Raw genomic sequence first — 13,416 nt, forward strand, 5'->3', positions numbered from 1 at the left:
AGTAGAGAGAGAGAATTGGGTTCTGAACTTCAACTTCATTTTCTCCTTTGCAAAATGAGGGGAAAGGTAATAGAATGAATGGGTGTTGAAGTATCTCACTGGTTCCCAGCGCATATCTATGAACCAGAGAAATCAACATGACCCATCAAGCCAGGAAACCACAAAACCAGAGACTCAGTCTTTCTCATTAATTCAGCAGACTTAAGGAGGTGCTAAATAACTGACTCTAAGTCCCTTCTGTGATTCTGACATTCAACCAAGTCTGGGATGAGCTGAAAATAGAGAGGAGGATTTTCTAGCTCTTAAAACCAACAAAGACTTGTCTCGTATTTACATACGTTGATGGAAAAATACTATCATGTTAGAAGTTTGGAAAACTCACATTTTAGAGTAGGCCTATAGCTATTTAAAGGACCTATCTTAGAAAAGGTAGCATTTGTAATTGATTGGTTAAAAATATAACTATTTAATCTTAACTTTTCTTTCTAATGTATTTACATTTTTGGGTTTATTTAAAATATACTTAAATCATCAAAGGAAAAAAAGAAAGGTAAAGTTTAAAATAAAATATACCTTCCTTCTCTGATGAGAATTCTAATTTGTAAACTAATGAATATCTGTATTCTGGATAGGTCTTGGGCTTCAGTGAAGAAAATTCCAGACGATGTCATATATATTGGGTTGTAGGGGAGGTCATAACACATTTTTACTAGAAAAATACATCATGACTTTCCCTGTGACCTCGTACTTTTCTTGCATCATAAGAACTGGATATACATTTGGTGATATACATCTGTTTACCACCACTGATGACTAATGGATTTTAAGATAACTAGAAAAGGTTCCGTTCTCCATCCTTAGTCATACTTGAGGACACTTTTAAACAAGTACGTTTTAAAAAGTAATTTTGATATTCATTTAGATCACTTCAAACTTTATATATAGACTAAGGGATCAAAGATGGAGCACAAACCACTTTTAGAAATAACGGAACTGGATGTAGAAAACACAACAGCCCAGGGCTCTCCAAGAAGGTGGAACAGAGGAGGTTCCGAGAGTCCAATCTGGACAGCATTGAACTTTTGCTGATCACCAAATCTACTCCACTGAGCTCTCTCTGGGGGAAATGATTGAGTCTCTCGACAAAGTTTCTGCATTCCATTTTTATGGTGGTTCATTAAAAGGGTGCAAAGGATCTCTAGGCAGCTAACATTGATAAAGTGAAACTTTGAGCAACCTATTTAACATCTCTGTGCCTCAGATTTGTTTTTTTGTAAACGCTAACATCCCAGCCATAATGCCTCCTGTATGAGTCACCAGTAGGAGCTGTGTGGTGGCTGGGGCTGCATGAGAGACTCAGGTTCAGTTCCTAGCCCTCCTTAAACAGCTATGGTTTTAGTGAACTGGGAGGCTGTGGCAGGAGGATTATGACCTGTCAAAAATACCTCTTTCTCTTTCATAAAAAAATTAAAATGAGGAAAACATACAATTACTCTTAAAAGGGGGAAATTATGTATAAGTGAATGGAGTAACTAGTCAAAAAGAATATGTCTTTCAAGGGGTTCTTGTGAGACAGCTAAGAGCTCATGCTTGTAAAAAGATCAGAATAGTGAATGGTACAGAATAGGTGTTCAGTTAGTGTTGGCTAGTAGAGGGTTAGTGTGATATTATGAAATAGATCCATAGTTTGGTTTTCATCCACAGTTCCCAGCTCATAAGTGTTTGGCCTTTAGTTCTGGGTTCCTGAAGCAGCTAAGAGACAACTTCAGAGGGATAAAGGTCAAAGCTGTTCTGACCTTCTCCTGCTCTTCTTTCACCTGTTTGTTTGTTTGTTTTTTTCCACAAGGCAGGCCATGAAAACTGGCTCCAAAGCCTGTCACCTTATACCTTCCATCCTTGCTCCAGGAAGACCAACAAGAAACTCATCCACATGGAAAAAGCAGCATATCCCAACTTCATGGGAATTAAAGCCCCTGCACTAGGGAACTTTCTAGACCTCAACCTTTGTATCTCTTCATCTGGCTGTTTGTTTGTATCCTTTAAAATGTCCTTTACAGTAAATTACTAACTTTAAGTGTTCCCATGAGCTCTGTGAGAAGCTCTAGCAAATTAATAGAATTCAAGGAGAAAAGGGGTGTGTGAGAACCCCAACTTGCAACTGGCAGATAGGAAGTTCTGGTGGCCCAGACTTGTGACTGGTGTCTGACATGGGGCGGGGGGTGCAGTCGTGCCAGCCTAAGTCCTCAAACAGTAGGATTTGATGCCCTCTCCGGTAGAGTAGTCAAAGTGAATTGTGTCAGAGGATACTCAGCTGGAGTCCACTGCAGAACTGATTGCTTGCTTGCTGGTGGGAAGAATCCCCATATATTTAGTCACAGATGCTTTCTGTGTTGTGAGGAAATAGTCAAAAGAACTGTTGTCTGTTTCAGTCAGAGGCAAGCACGCTTTGCTACATTTCATGTTGCCCCTAGGCCTTGTGGGATTGCTAAGAGAAGTGCCAAACACAGAGTTGTAAGAGTGAGGACAAACCTTAATCATCCTCTTGTTCTTACCATTGATCTTTGTTAGCATGCATTTCAATTATTCCAACTAATAAAGAAAAAAGTATAATTTTTATTTAACTATAATTTATTTAGAAATTTTCCATAAAAAGCAGAATTTTAATTTTCTTTTGAAACATGTGGCCATCCTTCCACACTGGTGGAGTATATTTCTGGGGCATCTGAATCTGTTCCATCTGAGTGGTGGCTGCTCCAGTTTGCTGCAGTCCCTGCCGCTCCCTACTATTGCTCTGGTATTAAAGGTGTGGGCTGCAATTACACAGCTTTCAAAAGCCAGACTTTTACTCATTAATAGGAAAACAAACAAACAAACAACAACAACAACAAAAAACAGAACCTTCTCTACTTTCTTATCAAAAGGGGGAAATTGGATATAAACCTCAGGAGGGCCTATGATTTTTTTTTTTTCATACCAGATCCACTTGAAATAGTTACAATATTTAGCAATACATTTATATTGGTTTATCCTTAATTTAGTACAAAGCCTCTTCTTTTAAAAATATGAAAAATGAGAAACCCAGCGAGTTTAAGTCATGAGACCTTAGGTCTTGTTAATGGTAAAAGCTGTACACATTTGTGGGTCATTTTTCCCCAGTTACTGTTTTTACTTGTCCATGTTCCTTTTTTTTTTTCTTTCCATAAATGCATTAGCTAGTGATTCAATTCACATTCCAGACAAAAATAGAGACGGTGGCAAGTATATCCACTACAATGAAGCACACAGAAGGTAGCTGTGGACTCCAGGGAACTGTAAAGGGCTAATCCATTCCTAGTGTTTTGATTATTCCTGTCCTACTCAGACTGCCTGTGTTTAAATATTTTGACAGATTAAGTTGCAGGAATGATGCCCTTCTCCACCAGTTGCTCTGTTCATTTATACTTAATTGCCCGTTTTCAAGACTAAATGCACACTTTCTTTTCTTTCCTTCTTTGTTTCTATTTCTCTCTCTCTCCCTCTTTTTTTTTTTTTTTCGTTTGTTTGTTTAAATGCCAAAGGGTGATGTGCTTTGTGAAGAGAGAGAAAGTGAGAAAGAATTCCCATGGGGAATAGTCATACCCAAATCCCTTCTCCTCCATTTCTCCCTCCTTTCAGAATTTGGGGCATGCACACATGCTCCGCATGTTTTTCAAGACATTGGGCCTGGGATTCAAGCCACACAACCCACCATGTGGGATCCAGCTACCTCAACCATGTCACCGGTTGGCCCATACATTTTCTTTTGCTAACACAAGTTTTCTTGTACTTATTTAACTAAATGAAATGGTAGCTTGTGTAACAAGAATAGATAACATGACACATAAGTAACCCCAAAATATCCTGACAGAATGAGCCAGAAAAAGAAACAAAGCAACACAGAAATGGGGAGATGTTTTCACTCACTTTTATCTTCTAAAAGAATCTTGTCAGCTCTTCTCTTTTTCTCTAATGCAATGAGTCTGTCCTAGGTGCACATGTCCCCTTCCTACCCATACTGACAATATTTATATTACTCATATGCTCATCCATTCTACATGAAAAATGAGAGCTGAACACTTTACGATCTACTAATTTATCTTGGCTTGCTTAAATTCCTTTTTTTCTATTTTTTTTTTTTTGTATATTTTTGAATTTTGAGACGACGACTTCGTGATCTGGTATTTTAGACTGTCTACTTTCCACTCAGCCTTCAAAATATTTCACCGGTAAATAAATGCTCAGCTTAATTCTGTGCATTTCAGATAGGAATATTTGTGATTTATTTCTAGGTCTACCAATTAGTATTTGCCAGAGTTCAAACAGACATCTGTGAACCTTGTCTTAAAAAGAACAAGCTAATATATATTTTAGAGGCTTTGGGAACAAACAAATGAGATCCATCTTCTTAAGTGCTTTGTAAACTGTACAGCACCAAACAGATGCATCTGACAGCTGGAGTGGGTCCTAAAACACTGGAGACATAAGATGTTCTAAAGAAGGCAGACCACTGGAACTTACAAGGAAGCCTGTGGCTCTTGTGTCCATTTCAGGAGACACCAGGGACTGAAAGGAAGGGGACCTGATCATTAACAGTCCAGGGAGAATAGTGCTGTAGGTTTGATGGCACGCTCCTTTGTGCTCTCCAAACCTGAATACCTCATTTCTGGCATCTCTCATACTATTGAATGTTTAGGATTACTTGCCTTCTTTCCCCACTTCCTAGCATCCTACAGACTGCATTACACTAAAACATCTGTATTGGGCTTATCTGGGTCTCCAGCATGCACACCAAAATCTGCTGGGTACTGCTGTCAGCCTTCTAGATTAGTAACGTTGACATGGATGTTAGACAGAACAGTGCATTTGCCCAAAATATTTCCACATTCCAATATTTTAAGTCTAAGAATATTACATCTTACTTTGCAGATTTGATAAAGTTAAGGATCTTGAGCTAGGGAGATTATCTTGGATCATCCATTTGGGTCCTATGCAATCAGATGATCTTTGTGAAGGGCAAGTCAGAGAGGAAAAGAAGATGTAAGGAGGGAACTAGGGGTTGAGTGGTATGTTCTGAAGGACAAAAGGGGCCAAAAGCTAAGTAATGTTAGTTTCTTAAGAAAGAAAGGAAAGGATTCTCTCTTGAAGCCTCCAGCCTGTCAACATGGTGATCTTAGACTTCTGAACTTCAGAATGATAAGAGAATGAATTTGTGTTGTTTCAAGTCACTAACTTTATTATAGAGACAATTAAAACATCAATGCAATTTGATAAGAAGGTAAATGAAAAACTGGCATTTGAATGAATGAATGAATCAATGAGTAGATGACTTAATGCAGAGATATCTGGACAGAAGCAGAACAAGCCAGATTCAGATCTCAATTTGGATAATAACCAGTTGGGTAACTTGGGCCTATTTATGGTTTAGATAACAGTTTAACAGTTTGCACCCCCACCCTGACCCCACCAAAGACTTATGTTTTAGAATTTTGTCTCCATGGACAATGATCCAATGTCCTCCATAAGTTCATGTATCGGGACTTGACTGTATGATAGATGCATCAAGTGAGAACTTAATTCATCCATGGTGTCCTGGGGTGGGGCCTTTGGATGTGATAATGGCATTAGGGAAGGCCCCTATGATTGAGTTCTGGTGGATATAAAACAGGAAACTTGACCATAATGAGACACAGAAACTTACAGACACCTGCTCAGCTCAAAACCTTGCCCTCTGCCATGTTGTCTAGACTTATATCTTCGGACTTCTTAGCCACCGGAATCATGAAACAATATAGACCTCTATTTTCTTAAATTCACCCAGTCTTAGATGTTTCTGTTTTCTGCTAGCAATGTAATAATGGCCTAAGATGGGCCCATCATGTATTCTTTCCAGAATTCCTCAGTATAAGAGCTGAGGCTGCAATCAGACTAAGCAAGCTTCAAACTCCTCCTAAGCTACTTCCACTCTGAGACTATGTCCACATTTACAGGATGGAGACAATGACAACACATCCTGCAGAGTCACAAGACTGAAGGCGCTACCCTGTAGTCACCTGTGATGGGATCCGACCTAGGCAAATTTGAAATCGTGGTCACATAAAAATGTTATTAATGCCATTTCATTTGTAAAACTTGAAATTATGTGAATTGCTCAATTTTAAAAAAATTGAAAGCTGAAAACCTGTAAAACACCAGTTAAACACATGACAGGACTATTTAGGCTGCTGACTAGAAACACCCATGGTCTTTAGAGAGAATCCATGTTGAATTATGTAATTATAAATTACACAATAACACATTATGAGAACTCTTCAAGAACACACCCCTTGAACAAAATATGACCACTTTTAATGGACGCAAAGCAATTAGCATGGACCTGAAATACAGAAAGCTATTACTCTGTTATTACTATATTAGCTCAATGATAAAAGCCTCTGAACAAACACTTCCACTACAGGAGAAAATGAAACTAATGCTGCTATCCCAAGAGCCTACGCTTCACATGGGCCTCTGGTGCCTTTCAGCGAAATCTTGCAAGCTGGAAAATCTGAGTCAGGAGTACTAATGACACCTCATATTATGAAGCAATAAATTTTCCAGCTCTTGCATGAAAAATACAGAATCTTGCCTCAGGGAGGTGTTAACTATATGTTCCACTAGTATCACCATGTACATTTTGCATAACCTATTCTGTTAGGATTGGCCACCTTCAGAATACTAAATTTTTGTGCACTGAAGGGACCTCCCTGAGACTCAGTGCTGCCCAGCAACTCTAGCCCTTCTCTCTGTTCTTGTTTCTTTAAAAGCCAGAGTGCAGCATATTCTAGATGTTTAATGAGTGGGATCTTTCAATTTTTATTTGACATAATAATTGTACAGATCTACGTAGCAAAGTGTGAATTTACAGTAGATAAATACAATGCGTAATGATCAAATTGAGGTAATTAATATCCATCATCTCAAACATTTATCTTTTTTTTGATACTGTTGGGAATGGTCAAAATCCTTCTTTTAGTTATTCTGAAACAGTTAACACAATATATAAATTACATATACTTGTTTACTATAGTTACCTTTCAATGCTATAGAATCTAAAACTTGTTCCTTTACTAACTAAAAGTTTGTGTCTGTTAAATAATGTCTCTTTATCCTCCACTCCCCCTACCCTTCATGGCCTCTAGTAAAAACTGTTCTACTTTCTACATATATTTTTGTTGTTGTTTAGGTGTTTGCTGTAGGGTGCATGAGCTCACAGAGACAGAGACAGAGAGAGTGAGAAGGAGTGAGAAATCACCCCCACCCCCACCCCCCAAGAAGGATGCAATCCTTTCTTCTCCATTCTCCTCTTGGAATTTTTGGGCATGCATGCACATGCATCTGGTGTGATTTTCAAGCCACTGGGTGCAGGACTCCAACCATGGTTGGCCATGTGGGAGTCCAGTACTTTAATCATCACATCCCTTGCTGGCCCCTACTTTCTACTTCTGTGAGGTCAACTCTTTTACCTGAATGTATAAATGACTTTGCCAGTCATGTAATCCATGTTGAATTATGAACAACGTGAATGAACAGGGGGAATTTGACCATAATTTTACAGACAAGGAGCCTGAGGCCAACTGGAGCATTAGCTGAAACATCCCTCCCATGTAGCATAAGTTCAAGTTAATAACTGTTTTCTCCCTAAAGGAAAGATATAATTTACTATAACCAATAGACTGAACTGCAGAGAAGAAAGTTTTAAAATACATTGTTGTAAGTATATTTGTTTCTCCAAGTAGCTTTCAGTTTCCCAGAATTAATTCTGATGATGATAATGTTAACTGTCTTCACCACAGATCTGGAATAACAACTGGAGGGGCAATTAGAATAGAGTTATCAAGAGAAAACAAAACAATGGGACCAACAGCGTAATGGCTATGTCGCTGAACTCCCATGTAGCCAACCATGGTTCAAGTCCCAGACCTGGTGGCTTAAACTCACGCCAGGCACATGTGCATGAGTGCCCCAGATCCCAAGAGGAGAATGGAGGAGAAGGGATTGTGGCATGGCCATCACACCTGGGGGGTGATTTCTCGCTTTCTATATCTCTGTCTCTCTCTGTCTTTCTGGTGAGAGCATGTGCCCTATAGCAAAAACCTCTCAAAAAAAAAAAAAAAAGAGAAAAGAAAAGAAAAAAGAAAACAAGCAAACAAAAAACAAACAAAAAAGAAAACAAGAACCTGGATGGAAGACATCAACAATGAGAATGGATAGAAGCCCAGAGTGACACTGAATCACTTAGTCCTAATGAAGCTTGGTTTTATCTGTGAAAAGAACAAAGACTCAGATGTTGGAGGATTTTAAATTCTTCTCCTAACTTTAGGTAACCACATATCAGGACAAGCTGAGGTGCATTTCTTTTGTAAACACCACCCCTTCAGGAGGGTTTATACCGTTTCCCTAGAAATGAATTAAATGATTTTCCTACTGTCTTTATGAACTTGACTTTACTCCTGAAATAGCTTATGTCAACTCCATGCATAAAGAGGTAGAACAGTTATTCCCAGTTTCATAAAGTAGCCCTGCATATATTTTAAGAGTTCACTATTTAGGATGCAGCCTTCTTAAGGTTAACTACCCCCTAGCTTGCTTAACTTCATATGACACTTAAACTTTATTATCAGAGTCTTTCCAATTCTCCTCATAAATTGGGCAGATGAGCCCTGAACCCTAATAGGCAAATGCAAAATTATCCTTACCCCACCAAGTTCCTGTGCTTCCCTCCCTGAACCCACATGCTTTTTTGCCAACAAAAGTTTAGTGCTGCAGAGTGCTTACTCCGTTTCTGCCCATTTCCTTGCTGTTTATAGCTTTTTTAAGTTTTCCATGCATCATTGTGCAAGGGATGTTGTGTATATGACTCCTTAAACTAGAGGTGACTAGATGGCTCCCATCACTGGGTCCTACATCATATTTATTATGTGTGTATGCTTCAGAAAGGAGAAAAACTAAAGAATTACAAGAAAAACATGCTGACCAATATCGAGCTAAAAGGAAAAAAACGTGGTGTACCTGATAGACCATTATATTAACAGTTTCTTCTTTTCTCTGTTCAGGAGGTCCTTGACTCTGCAATAGATTTCGTACTGTTTCTTCCATCCTGAGAAACAAAAATATGAAGAATCTCTTAAAGATTTCCTATTAACACGAGTGTATTCCATTTAGTAGACATCATTCTTCAGTACATTTTTCTTGAACTTAGATCTGGAAAACTCTTCTTCTCTCTCATTTATCCTCAATATTAAGACTCTGTCATGAAGTTCTGTAAGGAGTTTATTCATTCCTTTTTTCTTCTCCCCCTCTTCACCATTCCGATCCCCATCCTTGGCTTGATCATCTGTGCTCAATCACATGTCTCCCAATACCCTTCTTCACTTGAAGTAACTTTTTAATACTTGAATGTCAATATCTTAACCCTCTGCAAACACTACTTTGATTTTATTAAATCAATGTTCAAAGTTAACGAATATTACATGAATGCATTTATTACCATACCACCATGTCTTATCTGAGGTGGTCTTTCTATATTAGCACACACAAAGATTTACTTCATTCTTCTGAACTTTGTGCTAGTATGAATGTTCTAAGAAACCCACTGTAAGTAGGTGGCGTGGTGGTTAAGGGCGCTGGACTCTCACATAGCTGATCGCGGTTCAAGTCCTGGACCTGGCAGCTTACTTTCTTGCTTCCCCTTTCTCTCTCTCTCTGTCTGGTCAAAATTAAAAAATAATAATAATAACAAATGGATTTAAATAAACAATTCTTTTAAAAAAATGTCGTAAGTCAAAATGCATTTAATACACCTAAGCACCCTTACTGAGCCTAGCCTACCTTAAATGTGCTCTGAACACTTATGCTAATAACAGCTGGGCTGAATCATCTAGTACCAAGCCTATTTTATAATAAAATGTTGATTGTCTCATGTTGCTCATTGACTACTGTACTGAAAGAAAAACAGAATAGGTTGACTGGGTACCTGAATAGATTTTCAGCTGAATGTGTATTACTTTTGCACCACTGTAAAATCTAAACCCTGTGAAGTTGAACCTTAGTGAGTAGGAGACAACCTCTATATCATGGTGTGAATGTATCATGATTTATTTATCATTCCCTACTGGTAGAATTTAAATTAATTCAAAAGTTTTGCTGTTTAAATCAACATGTTACTAATACATCTTTGAACACATTTATAAATATTCTATATGTTATATTTTAATATATCTTATGAGTTATAATCAACCTGGTTTTGTTTTAAATACCCGCCACCAAAAGCTCTCCATTGCCTGAGAAAAGAGTGAAGGAAACAAACCCATTTCCATTTTCAGATATTTACTCCTGCTATTGCTACTTTTTAGAATGCCACATCCCATTCATCTTCCTGTGTCCCATCCAGCATTCCAAATTTACCTCAACTTTCACTTCCTGTTTCCTCATTGATCCTCTGCTTCTTTGAACTCTCATGGTCCTATATTTTACGTCATACAGTCTATCATTTAAACACCTCTCACTTATATGCTCAAATAACTCATTTATGCATGCCTTGTCTTCTGTAGTAAATGACAACATTTGCTATAGGACCATGCCATATATTCCGTATGCATCTTCCTGAATGATGGATAGAGCAGGTACTTAGTCGACACTATTACAGAAATCCTTTCCTAATTCATTTTAAAAGTATGAAGTATTTATTCTATGCCAGTCATTCACCATGCATATTCAGACTATGTTTGAATAATTTTGTCCTTGGGGCCCATCCTTGAGAAAGCTCAGGCAGAACTCTTTAGAGCAAGATGCCTGAATTCAATGCACTAAACACAGCACTCTCTTGCCCAGAACTCTAGTTGGCTATCTGTTCCAGTCCTATCCTGAAGCATTTTAATGTCCCAGGAAGACACACTGACCCAACTACTCCCCTTTACGCAAAGCTTCTAGCATGACAAATTAAGGCCCTCAGGAGGAATATGAAACTCTTGTGTGGCGAGACCTTTACAGTACAGTTGTACAGTTCAAAATGCCAACTTTTCTGAAGCCATATTAAAAAGATTTTAACTACTTAAAAGCAGAGTGAAGAAAACACAGATAAACTGGGACAGTCTGAATATGGATTATTAAGTGGGGACTTCTGCTTTCACAGAGAATGGCACTAGGAGCCATGAACCACTCAGGTCTTCAAGAAGATGGTGGATGCTTGTGTAAGTGCACAAAGAATGATCTAGAACCATACATTTACACAAGCCACCTCTCTACCCATCCAGCTGGGAGAGCAGAAGCTGCCCTCTGTATTTTCACAAATCCTCTGTTATTAATGATAACTCAAAATGAAATAGTGCTTTTCACTTGTCAGAGGACTTTCTCATCTATTAATCACTTTAATGTACTTTTTAAATATCATTACTTCTATTTGGTAGATGAGAAAGCTGAGGCCCAAAAAGGTTAGGTGGCTTACTTAAGGGATTATGGTTAGTGGGATGAAAAGTTAGGATGAAACCCTTTTCACTGATCCAGTAAATACATATAATGTGCCTTGCCACTGGACCTTACTGACTTTCAGGGAAATTATTTTAAATGAATAAGAATATTAACTCCTAATTAGGAGTTATCCTGGTGAACACCTCTTGAATGCTGAGTCCAAAAAGACAGCAGTGGTGGTTCTGACACAGGGGGAGATTAAGATCTGGCAGAAGAGAAGAACTAAGCTTAGTTAAAAATAAGTAAATGAATAGGTGACAAGAACTCATAAATTCAGAAATACTGATTAGAGACAATGTCTAGTACTTCATCTCATTTTGTATGAACAGTCTCAAGTGGTAGATTTTCCATGCTGTTTGCCAAACCTATCAGAACAAGAAAATTAATGATAATGGTTCTAAAGCTCGCCCTAGGTCATGTAGTTTGTTTGTGGCAGGTCAGAACCTAGTCTTCCGGTTTTTTACATATTAGTCTACTTGATTCCTACCCTAGCCCCAAAAATGGATGTCTTGTTTCAATTCTTAATTTAATTTGTTTATAAACATCTGGCTTAAATGTAGCTCAATAATTAGACCTCAGTTACAATAAATAAAATCATGACTTTTCTTTTAACTAAGTTAAAATACCATTATGTCCCAGTGCATATATTGCTGAATTATTTCTTCTGCAAATAAAAGTTCTGTGCACAAGTTGTTCAACTGAAAAGAAAAACATCTATTCTTCACCCTTCCTTCATTCTTCTTGGCTTTACACTTTAAAAAAAAAAGGAAAAAGAGGGGGAGGACAGGAAATTGTTAAGACAATTTCAAGCAGTCCCGAAATCTCTGTAATACTGTAAACACTTTTTCTGGCATGGTGTTATGATTAATTAAAACCAATTACATTTCCAACCTACAGCTTGGAACAGAGTTTCAGGGACCCATCCAAACCCCTTGGTAAAAAATTGAGTTGTCGTATCTTTTTTTAACCTTTATGAATCTGGTTACAGAGAAAATGTTTTGAATCTGATGAGACTATACCATTATTTATTCCTTGATGACATCTTCTTTTTTGAAATTGTCATTTAGTAAACGTCCCTATTTTCCCGAAAATCAAAGACTGCAAGCATCATCCATTGTCATTTGATGCCCAATGACATTCTGCTTTATGTTATTACTTTGATAGCTGATGTCTGAGGGGCTACATTACCATTCAGCACACAGTTCCGCTCTACAGTCTGCTTTCCAAATATGACTACAAATAAGCCAGTCCCTCCCTCTAGTTTATACTTGGACAGAGTTTTCATTTATTTATTTATTTAACTGGCCAATTGGTTCAGTTTATCCTTTAAAAATGACCTTAATCAATCTTTTCTAGTTCTACCCCCCACTTCAGACGAAATCTTTTCTTTCTCTACACACTGGTAAAATAGCTGTTGTAACTAAAAATATTTAGACAAAAATTATATTTGGTGAGATGTAACAAGTTCTAATGTACATAGCATGTAAACTATTTTTCAAAAGAGTTAACTCAGGAAAGCTAGAGAAATTAAACCTAATATATATGCCAACTATATTTCGGCTACCGGTATATATCCAGGACTTTTATTTATTAAAAATAGTTATTTTTAAGGTACACATTATTTAATCTTATTATAATATTCCCTCTGGGGAAAGTAAAAACCTATAGAGTTTGCTAAAGGAGGGCACTGATTTAAAATTAGGGAAATAGGACATTAAATAATAATGCTCTGCAAAAGTAACCATTCAAATCACACAAGAGCAGGTTTAAGAAGCTACTGTCTAACTTCTTTCCCTGTTCCCAGAGGACTGTCCTTGTCTCTCATTGAAAGTGCAGATCATTGGGTACTGGTTAAGGGGACTTCATCAGTGTCTTTCTCTTGACACTAAAGGA

The 13,416-nt window shown here is 37.7% G+C and overlaps 1 protein-coding gene across 1 annotated transcript in view; it reads right to left on the reverse strand.

Moving 5' to 3' along the window:
* Positions 1-13,416, reverse strand: part of NCKAP5 (NCK associated protein 5) — a 732,277-nt gene that overhangs the window by 355,750 nt on the left and 363,111 nt on the right. Inside the window, exon 4 of the mRNA XM_027772766.1 lies at positions 9,067-9,154. Within this exon, the coding sequence (XP_027628567.1) occupies positions 9,067-9,154 (88 nt within the window). The remainder of the gene's footprint in view (positions 1-9,066; positions 9,155-13,416) is intronic.

The sequence above is a fragment of the Tupaia chinensis genome, unplaced genomic scaffold, assembly GCF_000334495.1.
Source record: "Tupaia chinensis unplaced genomic scaffold, TupChi_1.0 Scaffold000296_1, whole genome shotgun sequence".
Taxonomy (NCBI): domain Eukaryota; kingdom Metazoa; phylum Chordata; class Mammalia; order Scandentia; family Tupaiidae; genus Tupaia; species Tupaia belangeri.